Genomic DNA, 27,502 nt, shown 5'->3' on the forward strand with positions numbered 1-27,502 from the left:
GGGCCGGAGGCGGAGCGCCGGGTGCCAAGCGCCGAACGTTGGGTCAGCTCGGGTGTCCAGGGGAGCGCGAGGAACGGTCGACTCGCGAGCTGGGGGTGGCGGTCCGCGAGCGAGTGTGTGACACGGTCGTGGGGAAGGTGCGCGCGTGTCCCCGACGCGGTTCTTCTGAACCCGGGTCTCGTGGACATCATCAAACATATTCTGTAAAGAGACTTGCCCCGTTTGCGAGGGAAGGAGAAGGGCGACTGCCCGCCTTGCGTTGCATAGGGCGGCGGCGCTGCTAAGACGGTGCTGACCGTTGTACGTGGGAAGAAGACGAGGCGGAGGGCAACTGGGGACTGAAGAGGCCGGCTGTGCAAAACAAGTTGTGCCGGTTGTGCGGGAGTCGAGGAGATCCGATTAGGCGCGTTGCGAGTGAGTGACGGCGAGGGTTCGCGATGGGTCCTCTGCTGTCTCTCGGGGTCGGGCTTCTGCTGCTCATCCTGTGGGCCCGCTACAAGGGGCTCGCGTACGTGCTGGTCCACCACCGCTGGGTCTTCGTCTGCCTTTTCCTGCTGCCCCTCTCCGTGCTCTTCGACATCTACTACCAGTTCCGCGCCTGGGTGGTGCAGAAGATGCACAGCGCGCCCCGGCAGCACAACCTGCGTGTTCGCAACATCCAGGAGCAGGTGAGAAGGGCGGGCGGAGGGGGAAAGCCCCCCCCCAAGGGTTTACAAGTTGGAAGAAGCGTAGGCTGTTCAGTTTTTCTAGTAAGACTCGGGGTGTTCTGGCCGTCGTTCCCTAGAGCAGAGGTTTAGTTTGAATGAGGCTAAATAGAAGTCGTGAGTTGCAGGTCAGTCTACTCACAGCAACCATTGAGTCTGGTGCTCCCCCCTTTTTTAAAATCAGGTTTGATATTGCTGATATTGGAAATTTTTCTCATACAAAAACTCAGAGGATATATCCTGACAATTATGTTGCTGCCCTGTCGCTTTGGGTTGCATCTCTGGCTGCACCCATGGGCCAAAGCATGGATGGGAAAGCTGTGGCCCTCCAGATGATGTTGGACTACAACTACATGCCATCATACCAGCTATTGGCTTTGCTAGCTGAGGCTGATATGATTTGGAGTCAGTTTCCCTGTTCCTGACCAATCAGCTGTGGGCCTGTAGCCGTGATTCAGTGCTAAATTAATATCTTATTTACTTATATAACATGTAATGCTAGAGTAGGTTTCTGAGCAGTTTGGAAATATAAAAAGCCAACCATTAAAATACACTAGAAAACAGTACAGTACCATTAAAATTAAAAGTTGGGAAAATCGGATGATGATGATTTATTTGTACCCTGCTCATCTAACTAGGTTGCCCTAGATGAAGATATCAAGGGACACATCTTGCAAACAGGTGTGCTTTCAGAAACCGGTAGATTGTCAATACAAATAGAGATGTATTTCAGCAGAGAAAGCGTTCCATTACTGTTACTACAAGCCAATCCAACATACCATCTCAGGACTATTTAATTGCTCATCCTCTAACATTGTGTATGCCATCAAATGCCAACAGTGCCCTTCAGCTCTCTATATTGGACAAACAGGCCAAACCCTACGCCAAAGGATAAATGGACATAAATCTGACATCAGGAACCAGAAGACAGAAAAACCAGTAGGAGAACACTTCAATCTCCCAGGACATTCTATACAAGATCTCAAAGTAGCTGTCTTACTACAAAAGAATTTCAGAAATAGACTGGAAAGAGAAGTTGCTGAATTGCAACTTATCACCAAGCTCAAAACCATGGAGGGACCTGGTTTGAACAGAGATATCGGGTTCTTATCTCATTATACATGATAAGCGATCTTCAGCCATCTCAACCCTTGCTTTTTCATGCAAAACCATTTGCAGTCGTTTGCGGTCATCAACAGCTATCAGTCAGTCAATCACCCATTTCCACCACCCTTCTGAGTGATCCCCCCTCCCCATCCCCACCCCTCCCCACCCCTTCTCTACATAAGTGCCTGGAAACTTCCATTTCACTGTATCTGAAGAAGTGTGCATGCACACGAAAGCTCATACCAAAATAAAAACTTAGTTGGTCTTTAAGGTGCTACTGAAGGAATTTTTTTATTTTACAAGCCAATTGTAAGTGGAGGGAAAGGTGCTGCAAGATAGCAGTGCCAGTATTTGGCACATTGTTGCTCTCTAGAGAGTATCTTCTTCAAAGAATCATAGCATTGTAGAGTTGGAAAGGACCACAAGGGACACCTAGTCTTCAGTGGTCCTCTTGTTTATGGAAAAGAGGCATAAACATTAGGGGAGTCCGTATGTGGCTTGCATAGGTATGTGCCTGATGCTAGGGAAACCATAAATCAGGAAGCATTCAAATTGCAGAGAGCCTATTCTGTGCCATGTCTCCCTGACAGGTCACTATACCAAACAAGTCTTTACTCTTTTGTTCCTGTTGATGAAAATAGCAACTTCCTGTGTAGAAAGGTTACAGCATTTGGGGCTTTTTAGTGTAGAGAAAAGGCCAAAGAGGAGACATGCTAGAGCTAGAAGAACACCATGCACACCAATGGCATCATCATCGTGGGGTTTATTAGCATGAGATACTTTAACCTCACACTGCAGTCTTCTGCTCATCACAGTGCAATCAAGACCAGAGTGGCCTGTGCTGTCATGCTTTTCAGATAGTAGAGTGTGTTCACATTACCACTTTAAAGCTCAGTGAAATCCCTTCCGCTGCCCCAGTGAATTCCACAGCACAGCTCATTCTCTCCCCCCTCCCCAGCTATTCACATCAACACGGCTCCATTAGTGTAAGATTTGTGTCTGTTTGTGTACACATTAGGGTGCATTGGCAGGCAGGAACGACTTTTCCCTATGCAGAAGTGTTCACACCTTGGTTGGAGATGAATTACGAATGGCTTAAGGAGTCTCAATCAGTGTGAAGCTAGTTTGGGGGAAACTCATAAAACAGCAGTGTAACAAAGTACTGTACAGGATGCATTTGCAAAGTCCAGGATGCATTTGCACCGGAATGTCAGTGAGCACAGTGGGAGTGTGAAAACAGCCCTAGTAGGCTCTTATTCTATCTTAATTGCAATACTAATGCAAATTTTAAAGCTAACACAAAAGAAGGTAACTATCTTGAGAACAGGCAGAAAAACCATTAAGTGGTCCACCAAGACCCTCAAGAATTTTCAAGTAGTCTAGGGGAGGGAGGGAGTTCGGGAACTGTTGGCTTAGGTTTTCTAAATTAAGCAGTATATAAATTTTGTTAAGTACTGGTAAATGTTTGCTTTGAATTGCCCCATTCTATTTAATGGGACTTCCAGGGAAGCGTGCGTATAGTGTACATAGGATTCTTTTAGTCAGAATCAGTTTTCTCAGATGAAAATCTGTTTATGGCCTATTACTTGCAAAACAACATCAAGTTGTTATATATAAGGTGTTAAATTAATCTTCCTTTCTTGCAGGTACGAGAATGGAAAAAAGAAGGGCTAAAAACATATATGTGCACAGGACGTCCTGGCTGGCTTACAGTGTCTCTTCGTGTTGGAAAGTACAAGAAGACACTTAAGAATATAACAATCAACTTGATGGATGTTCTAAAAGTGGACACTGAGAGAATGGTAAGCTTGGAATTTATCCTTCTATTTAAGTGATGAACTTTTGTTCAAGGGATGCGGCCATTGCTCAACACCACTGAGCCTGTTGGTTTCTGTGCTTTCTGGTCCTCTTTGAGGTGCCTGACCAAGGATGAGGCGCATGATTTCGAAGTGGAGGAATCAGAACTTGGGGCACAGGACCTCTGGTGTGGCAGTACTACTGAGGATGTATCCCCACTAGCTGGTGTCTTCAGAATTGCTATCTTTTGCTCACTCTGTCTTGGTAGCAGGCAGTGGGGCAGCAGCACTTACCTGACTTCATGTCACTGCAGCTTACTGCAAGGGCCCAGGTTGGCGCAGTGCAAACTCATTGGTGGGAAAGAAACGAAAGCTGCCATTTCTATATGCAAATGGAAGGATGAGACTTCTGTTCATGGGAGGTTGGCTTGCACAACTCTTCCTAGCAAGTGGAAGGTACAATAGCCAGGAACAGAGGCATGATCCTGCACTTTGTTCATGTTCTAGTATATATGTATGTGATAAACAGTGCAGACAGGATTTTATTGGGCCAAAATCTCAAGTTTATGGTGCACCTTTACCTGCCTTGTCTGCTACAGAAAGTACTGTTGTGCTGCTCAACCTAAAGCATTCATGCTATGGGTTTCCTAGTTGTAATTTGCCTAATTACATCCAGGATAGGCAAGCATAATCTGCCACACTAACCTGTTTAAAGTATTTCTTTTCCACTGTATTTCCTGATTCACAAAGACCAAGGTAACTTTTAAGGTGTGCACCAAATGATGGAGCAGAGTGCATTTCTGTGTTACTGCTCTGGCATCAGATTTGTATTGAGTATTCGGTATTCAGTATTGGCATATAAAATGTGTTCTTCCTTAGGTTGTCCGTGTGGAACCCTTGGTCACGATGGGACAGTTAACAGCACACCTCAACCCCATAGGATGGACTGTTCCAGTGGTACCAGAACTTGATGACCTTACCGTAGGTGAGAGGTCTTGGGATTTGTAAAATATAACTACAACTCTTAAATATTTCAATACTATTCCACTTAGCAATTAAAAGCAAATTATTTTTAAACTTTTCTGTGATGCATAAGCTCTAATGCTCACTGTATGATTCCCAAGTTGGGAAAATTCACTTGTTATTTAAGTAAGTCCTCTGGAAAATTAAAATACAATTCATCTGATTGTGCAATGATCTCTTGTTCAGGTGGTTTGATCATGGGGACTGGTATTGAATCTTCCTCCCACATCTATGGACTGTTTCAGCATTCCTGCGTGGCCTATGAACTTGTTCTTGCTGATGGGAGCCACGTGAGATGTACACCGGTAAGATAACATTCTAATTTGCTGTGGTTTGCGACATTATGCCTCCTCTGTATCTGTATGTGCCTTAGCGTTGCGTACTTTTTGCAGGAGGAGAACTCAGACCTATTTTATGCAGTTCCTTGGTCTTGTGGCACACTGGGCTTCCTGGTGGCAGCAGAGATAAAAATGATCCCAGCGAAAAAATATGTGAAACTGCATTATGAGCCTGTGAGAGGACTGAAGACAATCTGCAAGAGATTTGCTGAAGAATCTGAGAAGAAAGAAAACCATTTTGTGGAGGGTCTGGTTTATTCTTTAGAAGAAGCTGTCATAATGACCGGAGTTTTGACCAATGAAGCTGATCATAGTAAGGTAACGACATTGATTCTTTCACTTCTTCAGGTAAAAAGGGCACCAGCGGGGGGAGAACTAGCCAAACTTGCCTCTGATAATCAATTGCTGCACTTTGTTGATTCTCAAGTTAAGAGAGCCAGATCTGCAGTATAGGCTTCCTTCAGTTTTTATGGTATTTTATGGTAGCTTCTCCTAGAGAACTGTAGTTCATTGAGAGTGTTGTAAATTCTTTTTTTGGAGCCTAGCCTCTCTTACAGAAAAGTAGTTCGTTCCCATGGTTCTCTGGACGAAGGAGTGACTGTTAAACTAGTTTAACAAAATACAGGGCAAATACTTCCATGAGTGGAATGTCTTGCACATAATTAACCTGGTGGGAGAGGCCGTTCCACAAAACTATTTCTCCCACAGGCCTGGGGCAAACCAATTTGCCTGATAGAAGTGCACAGAATTGGCCTGTAGGCAGTTCTTATCTTCAAAAATAATTGCCAGTGTTGATTGCATACAGGCAATTGCATGTAAATGTTGTACATTGCATGACTTTACATCAAGGATAGACAGTGTGTCACCCTACAGAAGTTGGACTGAACTGCCAGTTGGCCCCAGCCATTGCTGGCCAATGCTTAGGGGTGGAACGAATTGTAGTGCAGTAACATCTGGAGCAGCAACCCTCTTAGCTACCTGTGATCAACACAACCTGTTGTTGGCGTTTCCTTGACAATCTTACTCTTAACAGTTGCAGAAATGTGCTGAGCATTAAAAGAACTTGCATTCAATTGCAGCTGCAATTAGAGCCACGTTATGAAACTTTGTCTTCAGGCAAAGTTGCTTTTGTGTTGGTGTGTTCATTGTGTTCCGGTTTATGTTAAGATCAACAGAATTGGGTGCTACTACAAGCCATGGTTTTTCAAGCATGTGGAGAACTATCTAAAGGCTAACAAGACGGGAACGGAATATATCCCGGCAAGGCATTACTATCACAGGCATACACGGAGCATCTTCTGGGAGCTCCAGGTAAGGTTCCAGTTCGTGCCATATTTGCTGTCAGTCAAGCCCACGGACACTTCCTTATCAATTCAACCCTCTCTCTGGTAATGATAAACCTAGTTAGCGAAATAGTTGACTAGGCCGAACTTCTTCTCCATATCGGGGTAGAAACTAGATCTGACCAGCTGGCGTGTACCAGTTCCCATGGCCCAGTTTGACAGCTGCCCACCTGTTGGTTGCCTGATGTCAGCTGATCAGTGGCCAGTGCAAAAAAACCATTTCATTTGCCCACGCCCTTTGATTTCAAGCCATTGGGGGCAAAGGAGGCATTTCCCCGCAGGACTTGTCGTAAGCTCCAAGGTGAGCCAACTGGAAAAATGGTTGCAGTAATTCCCCAGACTGAAATGCATCATATTGTTGCAGCTGACTACACAGAAGATCCCATTAACAAAAGTCCTCCATGGGCCTTAGAAGGAGGGACTTCCTTCCAATGTTATGTGGGATTTGTTGCTAATTAGCTAAATCCATATGTGCTGTGGTTTTATTTTATTTTATTGTATGTACTGATTAGTGCAACTAGTAATTGTAATGTGTTGGTCTGTTTTCTAGGATATCATCCCATTTGGCAATAACCCTGTTTTCCGCTACCTGTTCGGCTGGATGGTTCCTCCTAAAATCTCCCTCTTAAAACTCACCCAAGGAGAAGCAATTCGGAAGCTCTATGAGCAGCATCACGTTGTACAAGACATGATGGTCCCCATAAAAAGCCTTGAGCAATGTATCGAAACCTTCCACAGTGACATTAAAGTAAGAGCATCTTTCCTACCTTCCAGGTTGTTCTTAGTAGCAGTAGTTACACAAAACATGTCTCAACTCCAGGATTCAGAAGGGCTGGGTAGTGGCTCCCATGTATTGCTCTGCCATGAATATTTTTGTTCTTCCATTGTCTCCAGGTTTATCCTCTGTGGCTCTGCCCCTTCATCTTGCCCAATAACCCTGGCATGATCCACCCAAAAGGAAATGAAGCAGAGCTCTATGTGGACGTTGGAGCCTATGGAGAGCCCAAAACAAAACACTTTGAAGCTAAGGCTTCCACCAGGCAAATAGAAAAGTTTGTAAGGAATGTTCATGGGTAAGGGCCTAAGTCCCGAAAGGGCATTCTCTCATGTTGTTAGGAGAACCCTCTTGCAGTTACCTTTTCAGCTTGCTGCATGATGATGTTGCACAAACAAAAAAAATTGTAACTTAATTTTTTATTGATCAGGTTTTTTTTAAAGGATCCTTTTTACCTGAAGGCATATATTATTTAACAAAAACATGCTTCATTATAAGCTGCTATGACAGACTTTCCTTTGGGGGCTACTGAGCAGTCTGAAGTGTTTTCTGTTCTAAAATTCAGAGTTGGTTTCATGGGGTGCTATTGGAGTACTTGGGACTAGACAAAAGGGTTCCTTTAGGACAAGATCTGAACGTTTGTGCTGGCAAAAGAGCCTGCTCAAAGAAATGAGCAATAGTTTCTGCCGCCTTCTGATGCAACAATTTTAAGATCTGTTTTTCATTTTTCCTTTCAGTTTTCAGATGTTGTATGCTGATTGCTATATGACCCGTGAGGAATTCTGGGAAATGTTTGATGGCTCGCTGTACCACAAGCTGAGGAAGCAACTTCATTGTAATGATGCTTTTCCAGAGGTGTATGATAAAATCTGCAAATCTGCAAGACATTAAATCGGACTCACCTGAACAAGAAATTGGGTGAAGTTGGATTTTACAATAACTAATTGCTCTGCCCTTAACAAAAGCATGTTGTTGCTGTCCCAAAGACTTCAAGCATATTTGTGATTTAAGCGATATAAACTCCTGCCTTTATATGGAAAAAAAATCTACACTTAATAATATTATAGCTTAGAAATGGAAATTCCTATAAGGTTTAATTATAGGTTTGCTATAGATCTTTTAGTGGTTTCCTGTAGAAGAATGGAAAAAATCTGAATTTTGAGGATGCTAGAACTGCAATCTGGCTAGCAATTGCCAGCGGGAGTTTTATAGGAACTTCACTACTACAAATGTAATGGGATGGGATCCTCTAATTTAGAACATCACCTCTACACGAGGGTAGTGCCAAATACTTGCCAAATGAGACTGCCTTTAAATTACGTCACTGTTGCCTATACCATATCACTAAGCTTTCCCAGAATTTCCATTTGAATTGTTAAAAGTAACCATGCATTAGATTCACAGTTGTAGACCTGTCTGTCTGAAAGCGTTGGAAGTTATGGTTTGCAGGCAATTTGAACCGTTCAGCCTCTCTCTCTTACTTTGAATTACCGTACTTTTTTCTTTAGTTGTTTCCATCAAAGTTTATTTGATGCAGGGGGAGACTTGCTGGCATGCACTGTGGAGGGATTGATACATTTATCTCTCCTGTTTATAAATGCTGTTGCTTTTGTCTGTTCTCTCCCTTGCCCCCTGTTCTACAAGTCTTCAGTGCAAACTGCCGCTGGATGGCCTTTGTTTGTTTGTTTTCCTGTGTTGCTTTTTGGTTTCGCTGCTGCTGCTACAAGAAGATACAGAATATGCTATGGTTATCTGTTTTTTGGGTAACAGACACTGGATTAGCAGTTTAAATGGATTGTCAGAAATGCAAGATTGGCCTCACTTTCATAATACACGGAGAAGATCAACACTGATCTGACACTGAGCAAAGTGGTTTCATTTTGTTGCCTAACTAATTTATGCTTTATTTTGTTTTTGAAATGTGTAGCAAATTGTGGGTTTTGTGTGGTAGATGATGCACATAACTTTAGTTTGAAAGGCAGTATTGACCATGGGTATCTTTTATTTTTAGGAAGTTTTTATTTTTAGTGCCTTAATCAACTGGAAGAGACCTGGATCATTTTAGCCATTCTATTTTTAAGACCTCATTAGCGTTTGGAAATGCGGGTGGGGTAGGAATAGAAATCCAGATTTTTTAAACGTCCGAACATGGACCCCACATGTAGATGAAAGGAAACGTAAGCTTTTGTATGATGTAACCCAATCCTATGCACATTTACCCACAAGTCCCACTTTCAGTAAGCCTTAAGAGAGCCACGTACATCTAGAAGCCAAACTTGCATGCAGCCAGCCTTGTAGGAGGACAGATACCATTTCTTCATCCTCTTTACCCTCATCCTGCCCAACAAAAGGCAGGGGGTTTGGATGAAGCAGAGCTGTCCCTCTGCCTAGATCTGTCAGCGAGAGAGATCTGTTGCCATCTGTCAAGCCCTCCAAAGTGCTCGCTCAGAAGGTGGGTGACATATACAGCTGGTGATATTCAGCAGAAACCTGGGGTTGGGAGACCAACACATGATCAACTGGATCCTGAGCCATCCCAGCTGCTGACAGCCACAGGCCCAAACTGGGCCACCAGCCCAGCCCTGGGAGCTGTTCTAGTGAGGGGGGATTTTGCCCCCTGCTTCTTCCACACTGGCTGGTGTGTGTCAGTGGGGCTGTGGAAGTAGCAGTGGCTACACTTCATTAAGCCCAACCTTAGTGGTCCAGGGGGTTGGGTTGCACACTAGAAAGAGAGAGGAGCGGGCCTCAAATTTACACTTGTGTTTACCCCCCTTTTCCATACGTTCTGATTAATGTTAAAATGTTAACATGGCTACTTTCTTTCTCACAATTCTAAAAGCTAGTGATTTTTCTAACTGTTAGGCTAAAGCTTCTGCACTGAAGCAATAAGCCCCCAACGCTTCTAACATCAATGCTTCCTAAAAATTTAATGTACAGTCATACCTCGGGTTGCAAACACTGCAGGTTGCACGTTTTTGGGTTGCGCTCCACGCCAAGCCCGGAAGTACTGGAACGGGTTACTTCCGGGTTTTGGCGCATGCGCAGAAGCGCAAAATGACATCACGCGCAGAAGCGCATCACACGTGTGTGCAGACCTGGCGCTGCAGGTTGCGAACGCTGCGGGTTGTGAACGTGCCTCCCGCACGGATCACAATCGCAACCTGAGGTATGACTGTAATAGCAATAGGTTAAGTTGGGCTGGGGCCATGAACTTCCCCATTATAAAACTCGCTTCACATCTGTAATCAGTTTTACAGGGGTTAGGTGGGTTTGGGTTTCTTATTTCCTTTTCATTGCACCAAGTTTAACCAAAATCTGATCCAAAGACTAGTCAAGACTCAAAAATTCTCACGTGGAATTATTTATCTGAACATAGGAAGAAATGTTCGGCTTGGTGAGACATACAATATGAAAACATCTTACTGTCTGTGGGGTTTTATTTATGATGACCAGATGGTGATTTTATTTATTGGAAGAGAATAAACGAGCATATTTTAGTTACTCAGTAATGCACATGTGTTTAGACTGATCCATCTGATAACCATTCCTTGATGGGGGAAAGCCCTGGATACACTACTGTAGCACATCTGAAAACCATTCTCATAATGTTTGTAAGAGTAGGAAGTGGCAGGAGCAGTAAAAAGCCACTGTAGCTGTTCCAGTGTGTTGGGCATAGGTTGAATCCAGAAATGGACTGAGAGTTGACAGCGCAATCCATGCTTGCCATTGTTTATCTGTGCAGGAATGAGTTCTAAAGGCAAAGGGGGGGGAGTGCCAGAGTCTGTAATCTGTAGAGTACAGTGGGACCTTGACTTACGAATTTAATCCGTTCTGAATGCACACTCGTAGGTCGAAAACATCGTAAGTCGAGTTTCCCATAGGAAACGCGGTTTCCCATAGGAATGCATTGGAAACGGAAAAATTCGTAAGTCGAGGAAACCGCATCTAAAAACTCATAAGTCAAGGAAACTGCATCTAGCCGCAAATGGTTTTTCCGTTTGGATGTCGAAAAAATCGTAAGCACGCGGCCACTTTTTCCGCTCATAACTCGAAAACGTCGGATGTCGAATAGCTCGTAAGTCGAGGTCCCACTGTATGTCTTTGTGTCGCACATGGTTCTGTTTCTCATCACAGGCTGTATCTGCAAGTGTGTTTGTCCTCTATTGCTACAACCATAGTGAAAAAGAGTACCAACCACACAGGTGTCCTAATTTTATACCAGCAGCCACAGTGTACTTACGTTGCAACTGTCAGCTGTTTTGTACTGCTGCTCTCGGGCAGAACTTGCGCTACCACCATAAAAAAATATGCTATTTTGATGTGATTGAATAAAATGGTGTTGAGAAGATCTTTGCTGTACGTCTCTAGCATCTCGAGTCACTTAGAATGGAAGATACATTGGAAATGTCATTTATAGGGCATCACTCTTTGAAAAATTTCAAGTAGGTCTTCATAGAAGCTGGGTTGAGGAGCTTTTTGGTGTGCTCATAGGGTTTTTGAAGCTATCAAAATTCAACCTTTAGCTTTTTCCTAGACTTAACTGTTATTTCTAATCCTGGAATCACATCCATATTTATAGAATATGTTGTATTGCATCCTTAAAAAAAAAAGAATCTATGCCTCCATTAGCCTATAAAATGTCTGAAAAGTGAACCTTGCCATAAATTCCTACAGGGTCTTGCCTGGCATTATTTTACCACATTATGTGCAAGTTAACATTTATTCGGCAGTATAATAACATGTCCTTAAAGGAATTGACAAAATGAACTAATATTTCAGTTCCTTGTGCTTCGGTACTATCTAGTTCAGAAGTAACCAATATGTGCCCTCTAAACATTGTTGGCCTCATGGTCGGGGATGATGGTCCTTGTAGTTGCATCAACATCAGTAAAGCATCCTGTTGGCTCGCGTTGGTCTAATTAAATAGAATTTTTCACACACCAAATAGGATTGAACCATCTAGTGTTCAAATGCTGTGACAGTCAGTGCTACCCTATGAGATCTGTAGGGAATGTGTCCACCCACAAAAAAGCAAGAAAATGTTCGATGGTGATGAAACAACAGATTGATAGGAAACACAACTACTTGTATTCATGCCAATCATCCCTGTCTGCTTACAGTCTATGTCTCTAGCAACTGCTTCTATTTCTGTTTGTGTGACTAGGATCGCACAAGGTTTATATGTGTACATAGCTTGTGCACCTGCCAAGTTACCTTCAGGTATTACACTAGACTAGAGCCAAGAAGCTCCTCCTCCTCCATCACCCCCAACCAACATGTATTGGTGCTTCTGATATGAGTTCACACTTTCCAGATAAACCCCTGGCAGAAGAGAGGCACTTTAAAAACACCTGACCCTGATTGCCTGCAATATTTGGAGGAACCAAAAGCAACTGCAAACTCTGATTTCTTTACTCATACAACCGACTAGTACAATTATTATTTTTTTGCTGGTGTGGGCTACATGTAACAGTAAGCAGTTCAGTTTGTGTCTAGCATTTTTAATATTGATACAATTACAGCAGCATGCTGGTTTTCAAAAAACACATTTACCATATTCTACCAAGGGTCTTGATTTGAGTGTTATACATAATTACCAAGAAATGATTGTAGATGGGTACAGGATACAATATAGCAAATGTTGAGGTGTCTGTCTGTGTTCTCTTGGCAGGATTTTTTATGGACATTAACTAGAAATGCAGCGGATCCCTAGTGAGTTTCCTATGTTTCAGGAAGCAAAGAGTCTTCAGATAGATTAATAGAGTCTTCAGAGGCCTTTATTAACAGGCGTAATCCTCTCCCTGAAAAAGAGGATTGAATTGTGAGAAGAGTAAGCCAGCAAAATGTTTACCTTCAAAGAGATGCAAATGAGCTGAAAAATGCACCCAATTCAAGAATTAATTTTAGGAATTCTAGTTAAGCTCCACTCCTTCTGGGTTCTAGTTTATTGTTCCCCTGGTTTGTTTAGCCTTAAGGAAGCAGAATGGGCAACATCTTTTTATCTCCACATGAGACATTTTCACACGAAACGCTTCCTGTCCCACTGGCCTGAGCCAAAGCCTCAACATTTCACAAGCCCAATTCTATTACTATTCTAGATCCTGAAAAGTTTCCAAATTCTAAAACTAAGTTGCAATCGAAACTCGGCATCCAAAACAAGGCATGCAAATTTGGCCAAGTGTACAAATTAGAATGAATTGCTCAAGCACAATTTCACATACTTATAGAAGTTGCTGCCTCCTCTGTGTGTTTTTTTAAAAAAATTACTTACTGTAAGCACTTGTCCCTCTCCAGGTTAGTAAGGTAACGCTGTGTATCATGCATATAAAGCGAACGGTATCTGATCTTCTTTCGGTATTTCTCATGTTTCATAGTATCATAGCGGCCAACTCCAACTGGGTTCTATAAACAGGAAAGCAGACAAGGAGCAGCTTTGGGTATCCTGAGATGCAGATCTGTAAAGCCCTTGAGCATCCATTTCTTGTCTGGCCAACGGAATGAAAGTGAGCTCATGGTGGGGAGATAAATGGGCATTAAGCACTCCCTCTGTGCAAAATCCCCTTTTGGCATTAGACAGTAGAAATGCAAAATGCACAGGTTTGGACTACTTTCACAACTGCTTGTTGCTGTTCCCTGTTATGTCTGAGACTGTTTCTGATTTTGGTGAGCGACATGAATGTTCAACTGTGCACTATAGTGAAGATGATACCACCTCTCATCTTTATAACATTGGAACAGACATCCACCTCATTGATACCCAATATATATCTACATATCTTGTCATAAGGTCCTCCAGATGTTGGTGGACTACAACTTCCATCGTCCCTGACCATTGGTCATGCTGGGGCTGATGGGAATTGAAGTTCACCAACATACAGAGAGCCACAGGCTCCCCACACATGTCTTAAAGGAAGACTTCTGATCCTCTCAAAGGGAGAATGGGGTGAAAGAATTGTGAACATAGCCTTAAAGGCTTTGACAGGCTCACTCCACTTGTTCATGAATCTCTAAGTGCAGTGGATTAGTCTAATGAATAGAATGATTTCAAACCAATCTATTTGGACAATATACCAATGGCTTGACCCTATATTAGGCCATGCCATCTAGTCCTCCAACAGCCACCCAAGATTTCACACTGGAATTCCTGTCATCAGAAATGTCGGTGGCCCTGCTAGAGGGAGATATTCCACAAACCACCTAGCCTTTTATTGGGGGCAAAGCCTTCTCCCTTGCTGCTGTTTGGAAGTTGCCTAAAAAATAAATTTGCCCATGTAACTCAGCACTGTCTACACTGACTGGGAGCTGCTGTCCAGGGTTTCAGACAAGAGTCCTCCCACCCACTGACTGAGAATGACAAACATTGGACCAGGGACCTTTGGCATGCCAAACACTGGCTCTTCTTCTGAGCTATGCCTCTTTTCCAATGTTGCCATTAGTACAATTGCTGTAGGGAGAGGCCATGCATCTAAAACGCCTCTGCAAAGAGTCTTCCCCATCCCCTTGGGGTAAGAACGGCAGTAGAACAGAGAGAGGCTGTTCCGGGTATCAACAACACCCCATTTGCATGTTTTGTACTTGAGAACATCAATCCCCCCTTTCATTTCCATACATGTACAAGAATTCTCATTCATTTTGCTAACTCTGGCTATTTGAACCTAGATCACTGAGGAGGCCCCTCTGAAGCAGGGGTTTGTTTTTTTTTAGATGTCCCAGTGGCCAGAGCAAAACGATTTGCTCCTCCGTTGCATTAAAATCTCTCAAACTGCTGGCAGGTAAGTTCAGTTCTCTGCCAACTTTATCCATGACACTTAATCACCACCAGCAAAGTTCCCCATCAATTATGAAAGAGCCCTTCATTCTTGACCTCTTTTAAGTTCCCTGCTCTCCAGGATCAAGGAGAGAGAACAAACCCTGCCTGGGAGTCCTTACCTGTTCCCCTAAGTGGAAGTGAACTCTTTCAAATGAAAGCTTTCGCTGACTGAGTCCTCCCAGCTTTGTTCCAGTTCACCACAGGAACCCAGAAAAGATGAATGCAGATGATACAAGAAAGGGCACAAGGAGAAGGAGGAACAGAGCCAGAGCCATCCCTTTGGCACATCATTACTAAAAGGAGTTTTAGCCTATCAGCCAAAGGGATGTGACACTATCAAACAATCTAAAATAGATTCCCTCAACCCAGCACAAAGTAAGGGGCACTTGAGCCTAGTGGAGACAAAAGTATTTTATTTGCGCACTGCAAAATCCCCTGATCATAAATGTGTTTGCTTGGGGGGATAGTCCTACTTCTAAGTAAGTACACATAGGAGTGTGGTCAAAGTATAAGGCTAGGTGTGTGTGTGGCACCACCTGCAACTGGGCAGTGGGCAGGGAAAATGTTTCCAATCAATCTGATTCTCTGCCCCTTCACCATTTGTGCCTTTGCCATGCTTCCTAGTGGGCTCATGTGAGATGCCCATTGCTCCATTGAGCCCCTTCTCAGGATAGGCAAATCTGTCCATTTTGGTTTCTCTCTCTTTCTCATTTTCCCATTTAGTACATGCATTACTTGGCAGGAGCACTGCACTGGAATATCTGGAGAAGTGCAAATTTTGATAAATGGCTGTTTCGATTTGCATAGTTTTTCAGGAAGGGCAAGCTAGGTAGCTGCACCTTTATATGCAAACTCCAAATTCTCTCCCCTTCCGCCACTGGGAAAATTACGGTAAGCGGTCTTTCTTAGTCAAACTCTGACCGTTCCGTTTACACAAGTGTTTTGGCTGGACAGATTCATAAAGTAACCAGAAGAGCGTTCTAAAGGGGAAAACCAAGAGGAGGCTTTTTTTTTTTTACTTGCTCTATCCCGATCATATAATTTCCCACTCACAGTATTTCCAATAAACAGACGGTACGATTTCCTGTCAAATCTTTTTGCACCAATCCAGAACGGTGGCTGATTTTCATACTCTTTTCTCTTGATGGGCTTTATGTCGTATGAGCCTGGCCCTGTCAAGAACTGTAAGAAGTGAAACAAATTTCTTTGAATCAGTGAATACAACAGTTGTGTAGCAGCACAAAGATTATAGAAAGGCATCGTGGGGGAGATACAGCTACCTACTTGAGCCAGAGACACGGCACAACGTTTTGCTAGAGATTCCCCTTGTTCACTTGACTAGCAATATTGTGTGACTGAGTGCTTACCAGTTTGGAAGCCACATAAAATACCGGCTTCTATGTACTTGGAGGCCCCCAAGATACGCCTATGACATTTATGAAACAAAAGTTGAAACACAACCACCAAAACATATATTAATTTGACGCTATCTCACAATGGACTCTGCCCCAAACCCCTAGACTCCAGGTGCGTGGCTGGTTGCCCTCAACTCTGCTTGGCTGTTTGGCTGCGATTCTGCATCGACCTAAAACTGAGGAGTTAGTCCAGCTCTTTGGATAGCCTGGGGCCCATAACGGACTGCCCTAGCAGCCTGTTGGTTCTTTATTGTTTGTTCCCCACTCAACCCTTTTCACCTCACATGACTTCCCAACCCTGCCATCTGGAAGAAACTAGCACTGCGATTGCAACCGAGAAGCAATGGAAAGTCACCTACTTGTTCACGTGGACACTGACTGACTGTGGCCCAGAAGATCCGATCGGAGGGGCACAGGGGATTCCAAACAAGATGGCCGAAAGTGCCGTGCTTCCTTTTATCCTTTGATTCTAGTTCTTCCAGGAAGCTCTTCAGTGTGGCGCCACTCAGCTCGGTGGACTTTTTCTAGCAACATTAAACAAGGAAAGGAGATACAGTCGTACCTTGGATCTCAAACGCTTTGCAACTTAAACGTTTTGGCTCCCGAAAGCCACAAACCCGGATTCCGTTCAACAACCAAGGTACGACTGTACAGTATGTGTACTGTATATCAATTCTGTGCAATTTTATGAAAAAAAGGAAGCAAGTCAGATGAGGGTACTCTTGTTGCTGTTTTTTTATGGAATGCAGTTATAATTTTCACACAACACACACACAAGCTCAACGATCTGAAGGAAGATTGTATCAGGTTCAATGATCTTATATAAAATGAATTTTCAACATGCTTTGTTGAGGCTTACTACAGTTAAAATGCACATAATGCAATTGAATTTGTTGAACGGTAGGATCTGCCCTGATTCTGCTTTTGGTCTACCACTGCTGCTTTTTCTATACTGTTTTCATTCAACCTGTAAATTTCTCCATTTTGGAAAAGGAAAGCAATGCAATATTTATCACTGGCAGAAAGGGCCACCCCCAAGATTTCCTATGCCCACCCCCCTCCAAGCAGCTGCAGTTATTTGCATTGTTCAGCCTCCAATCCATCTATAGTATTGTATAATACAAGATTTGTTGTAAGGGTGCTGAGACATTTAATGGAAAATGAGGTGTATTGGAACACTTGTGACAAAATTCTAAATAAGTACTTAATCATCAATATAATCTGAATAGTTTACTCACCCTGGTCTGGAGTGTTATAAACATTAAAAACAATATTGCAGTAGAGACATTTGAACTCTTACAAATTCCTGTCTAATAATTTAGACATTTTTTCATCAGAATATTCAGGGTTCCAAGCAGCAGAACCTGACAGATCACAAAACTTCAAAATGTAACACATAGAAAATTATTTCTTTTTGTGTTTCTATATTTCCTTCTTTTCAAAGACGATCAGAATCTTCTTTAATTTCATTACTCCAAAAGTTGGGCGCTTAAAAGAGGCAGTGTGGGGAAGGTTCAAGGACTTTCTGGTGTTTTGCCAGTCAAACTGAAGTCTGGCAACTCTTATCATTTGAAGTACTAACCCAGCAACATGACACTTTTTAAAAAAAGTTTGCAAGCAAAGAAGATGAGCGTACATACATCAGTAGCGTAATGCCCATAGGGAATAGGCTTTGACCTGTCTCCTGTGAAGATTTCATAAGGGCCTTTTAAGCTGACCACGCGTTTCAGCATCTCATCCACCCCGTTTTTGATATTGTAGGTGCCAGGTCCCAAACCACTTCCCTGAAATCAAAGATTAAGAAAGTATTAGAGAGGGGAGCTTGCAAAAGTGCAGCATCTATTGCATTGAGTAGGCGAGGACTTGGGAAACACCTTGGTCCTGATGTGGCTGTAGTCGTATGAAACTACATGGGATCATAATCCCGTGCCAACGGTGTGGCATGGGAATGCGATCCCATATCAGCAACACAAGGCTTCCCCAGCCTGTCCAACGGGAAGACTACGAGGATTGAGGAGCAGCTAAGTAGAGAACTAAGAAACTAAACTTGCCACATTGGGAAAAGCAAAGCATTTTGAAGTTTTACTGTCCATTATTCCAAGTGCAGTCACAGAGCGTTTTTCCTTTTCATTCAGGGCAGCATAAGGATTTCCATAGGTTCCTGGGCCAGGATAACATTCCTAGAAGGTTAGGGTGGTGAGAGAGAGAGAGAGGGAGGGGCATTAACATAACCACAGCAGAGCAATGGCCATCTCTTATCTGGACTACACATTGTTTCCAATGGTGCTGCCAGACTGCTGTTTTTGAGCTGAATGCAATCACATGCTGGCAATTTAATGTTACACAATTATAGTTGATTTCGAGCTCCTGCTCACCAGGTGCATCTTATCAAAATACTGGACTTCTTGCATTGAGAGAAATGATGGGGAATTGCACTAGAAAGCACATACATATTAACATTTATTTTGACACCATGTGATCTAGCCTTCCTGCAAGCAAATCAGACTCTATGTTCATTAAATAGCTGGTGTCGTCTAATCACCTGGCAAACTAATTAGGATGAATACTCAATAATTATTAGCGAAGTCTTGGGCTGCCAGTTCTTATTTAGTTACTTTGGTAGGGCTTGTGTGAAAACAGCAGGCATTCGTTTTGATTTGGAAGTTACTGTAGTAGGTGTAGTTTTCATTTTCTTTTGTTAATGTTGATGCTATGTTTGTTTTGTGCTTGTTTATTATCATTTGTGTATTATAAATATGTAATTTTAATCAATAAAGAATAATTTGAAAAGAAAACAGGCATTCAAAGGGTGGAACTTTCCCCAGCATTTGGATGGGGCAATGGGAAAAGTTTCACCTACAGAATGAATTTCTGCTTGTCACACTGCTGTTAAATAAGGCCTGCCAGAGGAAAAACTCTAGATCAGGGATGGGAAATGTATGTCCCTTTGGATGTTGTTGGGCTACAACTCCCATCATCCCTGACCCTGGGCCACACTGCCTGGGGCTGATGGAGTCCAACAACATCTGGAGGGCCACAGGTTATTTAATCCCTGCCCTAGGACCTTGCTGTTTTCTGCCACATGTACATAAGCTGGTTCTTCGTGTCTACCAATTGCTTCCTAGTTGCCTCTAGCAGAGGAAATAGCTCAGGTTCTTGTAGGAAGACAAGGAGCCTTCCCTTGACTTCAGGAGCGAGGAGATGCTCCCTTTAAACACCCTTTAACACCCCCCCCACACTTTTATCAGCTTTTATCAGCTGATTTGTATCAGCTACAAAAACAACAAAAGCCTCGCACAGACTAGAGTATTACATATGTACCATATCTTTTAAGACAGTTTCCCTTTTGTGGTACTATTGATATCATCTTTGCTACTGTGACATAAGTGAGGGTGGAAACCTGGCTTTTTGATTATAGAAAAACATCACAAAAACAATTCCTGGAAATTCTGCACGAGAGTTCAGAACAAAGAAAACAGTACAACTCAATGAATAATACTGTGATTAAAGGTATTTTGCAGGCAAAGCAATCTTTCCAGCAGTTAAGAGTTGTAGTATTTTTTTTAATGTGTTTCACCTACTAATCCACTGTGCGTCACTCTTGCTTCATAAATGTGTCAGTCGAGTGGTGAATAATTTTTATTTTGCCGGTGCTAAACCACAAAACCGTTGAAGGCAGCCAATATATCTGTCCTGCATTCCTGCCTCCATGATTCACAAGGAAGGGAAGATGTATGGACGGCTGAATCCTGAGCCTTTCACCATGCCAACTCTCCATCTACATCAAAACCTTTCTTTTTTTTACAACACAAGCTCAGTTGTTGTAGCACTACAACTCCCATTATTCCTCACTGTTGTTCATTCTGGCTGGGAATCATGGGACTTGGGAGCCCAAAACATGTGGAAGACTACAAGCTTCCCACCCCTACTTACGGACTCCTGAGGTAATGAGCAGGTTGTAGACTCTACAGGTGATAGGAGCAGAGGAAGGAGGGATGTACAGACTGAAAGGAGCCCAACGCAGGTGACCATAGCAATGACAGCCATTCGTACATGCATAATGGCTGCAATCTAATTTCTGACACGTTAGAACAAGGGGGTTTTAGATGTTGAGCCAAATGTAAACCCAGAGGCTTTTGGGGTAGCGTGACTGGTTCGGCTGCACTGGGCACCATGCTGCTGGGGGCATCACACGAGACGTAACCGGCTGTACTCTTGCATAAATAAAGTATATTATTCACTGTATCATATTATAGATTTCAACAGAAATAAGTCATAAAATACAACGGAAAAAGCAGAAGCTACTACTATGCCATAGATCCACTATCTTGGTACATTACATATGCACTTGTACTACTGATGAAGCCCAGTCTGGCAAAACAAGGTTAATATTCCGGAAATCCTTGTCTTACACTTTGTGAAAGGATTCTGTGGAACAATAACAACTCTTCTTGTGGATTGCGTGGACCTGATGAACAGATGCAGGTGGAACAGACACTAGCATATGTTTGCACCTGATCCATGAACTGATTAGAATTTGAACCGATCTACTGACTCTTCTGCTTTTTCCGTTGTATTTTATGACTTATTTCTGTTGAAATCTATAATATGATACAGTGAATAATATACTTTATGCATGCAAGAGTACAGCTGGTTAAGTCTTGTGTGGGTATTGAGCATGTTTTAGGTAACCAAAAGTTTGATGTTGTTTTGCTGGGGGCATCACAACAAAGCTGTAGAACAGAGCAAGAGAGGTAGAAGGTGCCAAATTTTAGTGTCACACAGAGCGCCACTGAAATTTGAGAACCCAAGGTCTGCCTCTGGCAATCCCCCTAGTAGGAACAAAACCCAAATGGTTGACTTCTGTATCCTGATGTTGCAGTCCCACCTGCCTTTCTTGATGCTCTGGAGAGACATAGGCTCACATTGCTGGAAATGGGGACAGTGGCTTCATGGTGTGGTTTCTCTAAGCCTACTTTTCAGCCTAGATCTCTCCCCCAATAATGCAGGTTTTAAAGACCCAAAGTTCTTGGTAGGTTGTCGACTCTCCTTTTTAAGCAAAGGTTCGATGACCATCTGTCATGGATACTTTAGTTTAGATTCCTGCATTGCAGGGGGTTGAAATAGATGAACATAGAGTTGGGGATCCCTTCCAACTCTATGATTCCTTTAAAATGGAGACATTTTCTTTCTTTCTTTTAAAAAAATCTATATTATTTTCAATAAACTATTACAAATTACAATGAAATAATAGAATATGTTTTGCATTAACTGTAAAGTACTGCACAAATTGGAGTTCTTGGTAAGTAAGAGAAACAAAATGCGAAAAATTCCAAGAGCTCAGGCCACAAAGATGATTAGCTATTCAGTCTTTAAACGATTTTTAATTTTTTATGTTAAGGATATGTTCCAGTTGAAATAAACTCCAGGACAAGGCCCTGTTTTGTAATTCTTCATCAGCTAGGTTTTCACGGTCAATGTGTACCAATTCTGTGTTAGCCTTCGTTTAAAGACTGAATAGCTAATCATCTTTTTGGCCCGAGTTCTTGGAATTTTTCGCATTTTGTTTAACTATAAAGTAAGCAATGCAGAATTGCACCACAACTGGTGGTTTGAAAGACAGGAGGGTCAAAGAAACCAAGACAAACAAGCAAAACCCCGCAATCCAGGTGACAGAGTTGAAGACTATGATAAAAACAGCAAATTCAAAGTAAATATGGCAAAAAAAACATTCACAAAGAATGTTGCATTTCACACAATTCATTCCAGCAAGGACAGATGCCTACCCTGATGCGGTCTTTAAATCTCACTGCTCCGGTGTCACATATTCCTCTAATGCTGTGTGGGCGTTTCTCTTGGAGTTGTAGAAAATCTGAGTACTCATAAGTCCCAGGACCCAGCTTTGCTTTCTTGGAGAAAGAAAGGATGCACATGAATAGGGTGAAGAGATGGCACGGGCAGCTTTAAAACAGCCACCTGGTATGTGGAGTTTGTGGCAGCACAGGAATGAGGAGGAGCGTAGCTCCAGGCTTTATTTTATTTTTCACAGCAGATTATGCCACCGGCTGGAGCAGTATTTGCTAGTGGTATAAACTGGGGTGGGGGTGGTTGGAAGGTAGGTCTGACCTGGTACATGATCTCTTTTTTAGGGAAGCCAGGCTCAGATAGGTCCATGGTCAATGTCATGATTCACCAGGAGTTATTCTGGAGTGTACACTATATGCTAAATATTGGAAATAACTATTATATATAATTGGCAGATAGAAGAGTCGAAGCACCTCTTTTTAATCTTTTTTTGTTTTTGTTTCCTTCCTACTTAGTTTTTGATAGTATTTTATTAATATTAAATAATACTGCTTATGGGTAAGGTAAAGGTAAAGGACCCCTGGATGGTTAAGTCCAGTCAAAGGCAACTATGGGGCATAGCTGCCAAGTTATCCCTTTTTTAAAGGGATTTTCCCTTATGCTGAATAGGCTTCCTCGCGAGAAAAGGGAAAACTTGGCAGCTATGCTATGGGGTGCGGCGCTCATCTCACTTCAAGTCGAGGGAGCCGGCGTTAGTCCACAGACAGCTTTCTGGGTAATGTGGCCAGCATGACTACACTGCTTCTGGCACAACGGGACACTGTGATGAAAGCCAGAGCGCACAGAAACGCTGTTAGCTTCCTGCTGCAGAGGTACCTATTTATCTACTTGCACTGGTGTGCTTTCGAACTACTAGGTTGGCAGGAGCTGGGACAGAGCAACGGGAGCTCAGAGATGTAGCAAGCCCAGGTGGTACCCGGTGCAGAATTTTTTTTGTCAACCCCCCCCCCCCAATGTGGCTCTGGCCCTGGCTCTGGTGAAAAGTGAAAAACATGAATTGCAAAAAAAACCCCTAGAGCTTACAGAATAAAACCGACTTCAGATATGAAATCAGCATTGAAATAACATATAAGAACAGTTGAAAAATCTCATGCAACAGAAAATAAATAAAAAATATTCCCCAGTGGGGGACGCCAAGTGTCACCCCCCCTCCAGGGTGGCACCCAGGGAGACCCGCCCCCATTGCCCCCCCTTGCTACGCCACTGCGGGAGCTCACTCTGTTGTGGGGATTCGAACCGCCAACCTTCTGATCAGCAAGTCCAAGAGGCTCAGTGGTTTAGACCACAGCGTACTTGCCTGAGAAATAGACAGGGGTGACAAGTTCCCCCGTACACTTGCCTGATGCCCATTGTTACACTTGATGGGCCGTTCCTTCATAGTTCGCAATGATAACATTCTTGGTTATGTCACAAAGACAAACCACATGCCATTTGGAAAATACTCTTAAAGATGATACCAGTCTCGGAGAAAACTGTAGACCCGTGTCCTCGGTTGTACAGTATCTGAAATGAAACTGGCCGATATTTTAACCCCTTGACTAAACCAACATGTAACAAATAGCTTAAAGCCAAACACTCACCAGAGCTTTCCCCCTGCTGCATATTTCCTTAAAATTGAAATGTGGCATTTTGGTGAGCCTTGTTGCCTCCTGGGCTTTTGCCCAACTAGAGCTCGACATCTTCTTATTCAGATGACTAGAACTGAAGCCTCCATAGTCAATACTGTAGGTGCCTGGTCCTAATTTTCGGTTCTAAAGGAAGATATGGTTATTTCCTGCATTTGCTTGCATAGCTACAGTTCCTTGGGAAAACGGCATTGCCAGGGCTAGATAAACCAGTGTTTCTCAACCAGTGTGCCTCCAGATGTTTTGGGACTACAACTCCCATCATTCCTGACCACTGGTCTTGCTAGCTAGGGATGATGGGAGTTGTAGTCCCAAAACATCTGGAGGCACACTGGTTGAGAAACACTGAGATAAACTATTAGGTAAAAAGTCTGTACATTCTGAAGCACCCTGGTTCAATGGGTATCCTTCAGCATTCGTTATCCCATTTCAGCAGGATATTTTAATATGCTAATGAAGGCCTCTACTGATATCTGTTAAACTACAGATATTGCTCTTGGATCTCCACCCACCTACCCACATCACTGATTAATAGACCTCTGACATCCACAAATGAAACCATAATACTCCCTCTCCAGCGTAGCATAATTCATATTCTAGAACAGAATGGCATGAGGTTAGTTGCACCAGCGGGAAAGACACAGAATCATAGAATTGTAAAGTTGGAAGGGACCACAAGGGTCATCTAGTCCAACCCCCTGCAATACAGGAATCTCTGACTTGAACCCACGACCCTGAGATTAAGAGTCTCATGCTATACCGACTGAGCTATCATTGTAGAGCAGAAGCAAGTAATTAAATGAGTGAGGGGGGAAAGAAACAGAGGGTATCATTAAGTTGAGGTGCAGTATTTCAATATGAGTAGGAAAATGAGAGTGCCCCTAAACATTTTTTTAGGGGGGGGGGAAGCACTGACTATAAAAGATATTAAAACAAACCCTCAGGAGGCAAAATAAGGAAAGAAAAAAAGGAGGATCAAGCACATTTAGTAGCCACAGAATGTTGAGTATCAGTTGGGAAAGAAAAGAAAACTGAAGTGGGGATGGAGGTGGAATGGCATATCCTGGAGGAAGGCACAGCTGGATGGAACCATGAAGAAGAGCATTCCTATTAGACTTGGAGTCACAGTCCATTTCATTAGAGAAAAACCAAGTATGTCTTGATTGCGCTCTAGTATGATCAAGGAGTGGAAGCCCTCTAGGCAATGTACCTCTAAATTAGCTTGTATGATACTCCACACGGGTGGCATGCAAGCAACTGCTTCTATGGGCAGACTACTCAGATGAAATAGTTTGACATCACAACGGCAAACTCCCAAGAGATTATCCCTCTGTAAATAGTCAGTTTGCAGCTATAGTGGGAGACAAAGTTCTGGATGGTCTAAATTAGATGCGGGGCAGGGGTGGGGTGGGGTAGAGGAAATACTGTACATAAAAAAATATTTTTTGTTCAACCACACATACAGTAAAACTTAAGACTACATTTGCTTTGTGCATGTGAGGCACCCTGAGGTATAGACTCACCAAGTCTGAGCAGACAGTTTTGGAGTATGGGGCCTGCAGGTAAGTACTTGGTCTCTTGAAATTTGGATAAATCGCTGACACATCAAATCTAGCCAGAAAAATACAAATATGAAGAGCTGAATGATCCTACTGGGGGCATTTGAATCAAAGTCATGTAACACAGTTGCTTTCAATTTTTGACACTCCGAGCTATATAACCACAATAATAGCTGCAGGATATATATATAGAGGCAGCCAACCTGTGTTTGGAACGATGCAGAGTGCTGCTTCAAAATCCAGATCCTGCATCGCAGTGTCTCCAGCAGTGCTAGTATTCTAGAAAAAGAGTCACCATGAACACCTCCCTTGTTCTCTTAGAATGGCAATGGCACCCACCTGAGAGGTGCCGGAACTGAGTTCCGGCAAGTTCCGGCTGAGAAAAAGCCCTCGTCTCCAGTTAATCGGTCTATAAGGTTAGAACCAGTCCAGGTGTTTTGCTGGCCGACTTGGAGCCTGGAGGACAAGGTGGTGCTTCCCTCCCTCCCCCACCCTTCCATATACAGAAGCTAAGCAGGTGGGCACTTGACTCTTACTTCAATGCTGCCTGGTAATGATGAGCAGCATCGCCCATCGTACCTGAGGGCAGCAGGGGGTATATGCCACTTGATCCTTCAACACCTTTGCACCACTCCTTACCTACCAGCACCTGCTGCCTGAGGAAGGGCCAGCCCTGTATGAGGCTGTTTCAGAGCTCAATCTGACTTGCAGAATTATGGCACAGGGTAATACATTAAAATCCTTCCCCCTAAATGCCCCCCTGCCCCCTGAAATTGGTTCAAGGGGATGTTGGGAGGATCCTCAGAACAGCACGTGAAAGGGGGGTGTTTGTTCCATCTGGCAAGCTGGTGTGCTTGCAGAGATGAAGCATTTGTAATAGAAGTAACATTTGAATTGAATTTGAAGTGTCTAACACAGGCTTCCACAACCTCGGCCCTCCAGATGTTTTGAGATTACAATTCCCATCATCCCTGACCACTGGTCCTGCTAGCTAAGGATCATGGGAGTTGTAGGCCAAAAACATCCGGAGGGCAGAGTTTGAGGAAGCCTGGTCTAACAGCTAAGGCAGATGGGAAGCCCTTAAAGGTGTGAATTGGCGGCGCCCAACTTGTGACCCTGCAGATGTTGTTGGACTCCTTTTTAAAATGTTTGATGTTTTATTATGCTTTTATATGTGTTGGAAGCCATCCAAAGTTTCTGGGGTAACCCAGTCAGATGGGTGGGGTATAAATAATAAAATTATTATTAGTATAATTATTATTATTTTATTGGCACCAGCCAGTGTGGCCAATGTTCTAGAATGATGGAGTCAAACATCTGCAAAGCCACAGGTTACACACTCCTGCTATGGAAGGAAACTCTACAACCCTGTTATGTCTTATTATATTTGTGCATGCAAGTGTGATTTACATGCATGGTTGAAGTTGTCTTCTATTAAGGAGCCAACAGATCTGTGATCTAGGCTGATGGGATGTGCAGAATGCAGTTCTGAGCAGGTTCAGGGGTATGTTTGTTTGCTTGTGTAGGATTGTGACTTAGCGTATGTCTACATGAACTTTGATTCAAGAAAAATACAGATCTACAAGAAAGAAACTGTATATGATCCATACTTGTGTGAATATTTGTATGTGGCAACTCACACGCTTCTTGCAAACTTCAAATCCATGGTGAATTATTTGTAAGCATTGTAACAGGAACACAAGTGGCATATGAACTGTAGCTTGGTTTTTAAAACACAAAATGCCCGCGTTACTCCAAGAAAAGAGCTGCCAGAAAAGAGCACTCTCTGCTCAGAATCCCAGAAATCTGGAAGGATGGCTGTGGGTTCTCAAGTGGGAAAGCCACTCACCACATGCTCAGAGACTCTTACATTTTCCGCCTTTCAGGACTGATCGTTGACAAGCCCCAGCACAAGATATGCCCTGTCTTCGAGAAGGTGTCGTTTTATTTTATTTTTTTTAAAAAGAAACCAACCCAATTCCTGTGGGAGCAGCCCTTACCTTGCTGTTTGACTCCCAAAGGGGGCACCTGTGAATCCCTTAGGCTCCTCCATCCTCTGATGCTTGGAGCAGAAGGAGGAGGAGCACCACCTTTCTTCTTGGAAGACGGCTTCTGACAAGAGCTCTGGAACTTCACTGCCAT

General features: G+C 43.2%; 2 protein-coding genes across 2 annotated transcripts; one reads left to right on the plus strand and one right to left on the minus strand.

Moving 5' to 3' along the window:
* DHCR24 (24-dehydrocholesterol reductase) lies at positions 1–11,434 on the plus strand. Its single transcript, XM_035123272.2, has 9 exons — positions 1–668; positions 3,458–3,613; positions 4,487–4,592; positions 4,817–4,935; positions 5,023–5,286; positions 6,136–6,279; positions 6,862–7,059; positions 7,206–7,384; positions 7,824–11,434. Exons 1-9 carry the CDS (start codon positions 438–440, stop codon positions 7,975–7,977), a joined length of 1,551 nt encoding a protein of 516 aa, XP_034979163.1. The 5' UTR covers positions 1–437; the 3' UTR covers positions 7,978–11,434.
* A 1,919-nt stretch (positions 11,435–13,353) lies between these two features.
* CIMAP2 (ciliary microtubule associated protein 2) lies at positions 13,354–27,502 on the minus strand. The gene is made up of 9 exons (XM_060277464.1): positions 27,389–27,502; positions 25,325–25,450; positions 23,757–23,927; positions 22,098–22,220; positions 18,363–18,491; positions 17,952–18,095; positions 16,671–16,835; positions 15,950–16,078; positions 13,354–13,488 (listed from the first exon to the last, which is right to left on the minus strand). The coding sequence occupies exons 1-9, from the start codon at positions 27,500–27,502 to the stop codon at positions 13,354–13,356; spliced, it is 1,236 nt and encodes a 411-aa protein (XP_060133447.1).

Source organism: Zootoca vivipara, chromosome 7 (genome assembly GCF_963506605.1).
Source record: "Zootoca vivipara chromosome 7, rZooViv1.1, whole genome shotgun sequence".
NCBI classification, from domain to species: domain Eukaryota; kingdom Metazoa; phylum Chordata; class Lepidosauria; order Squamata; family Lacertidae; genus Zootoca; species Zootoca vivipara.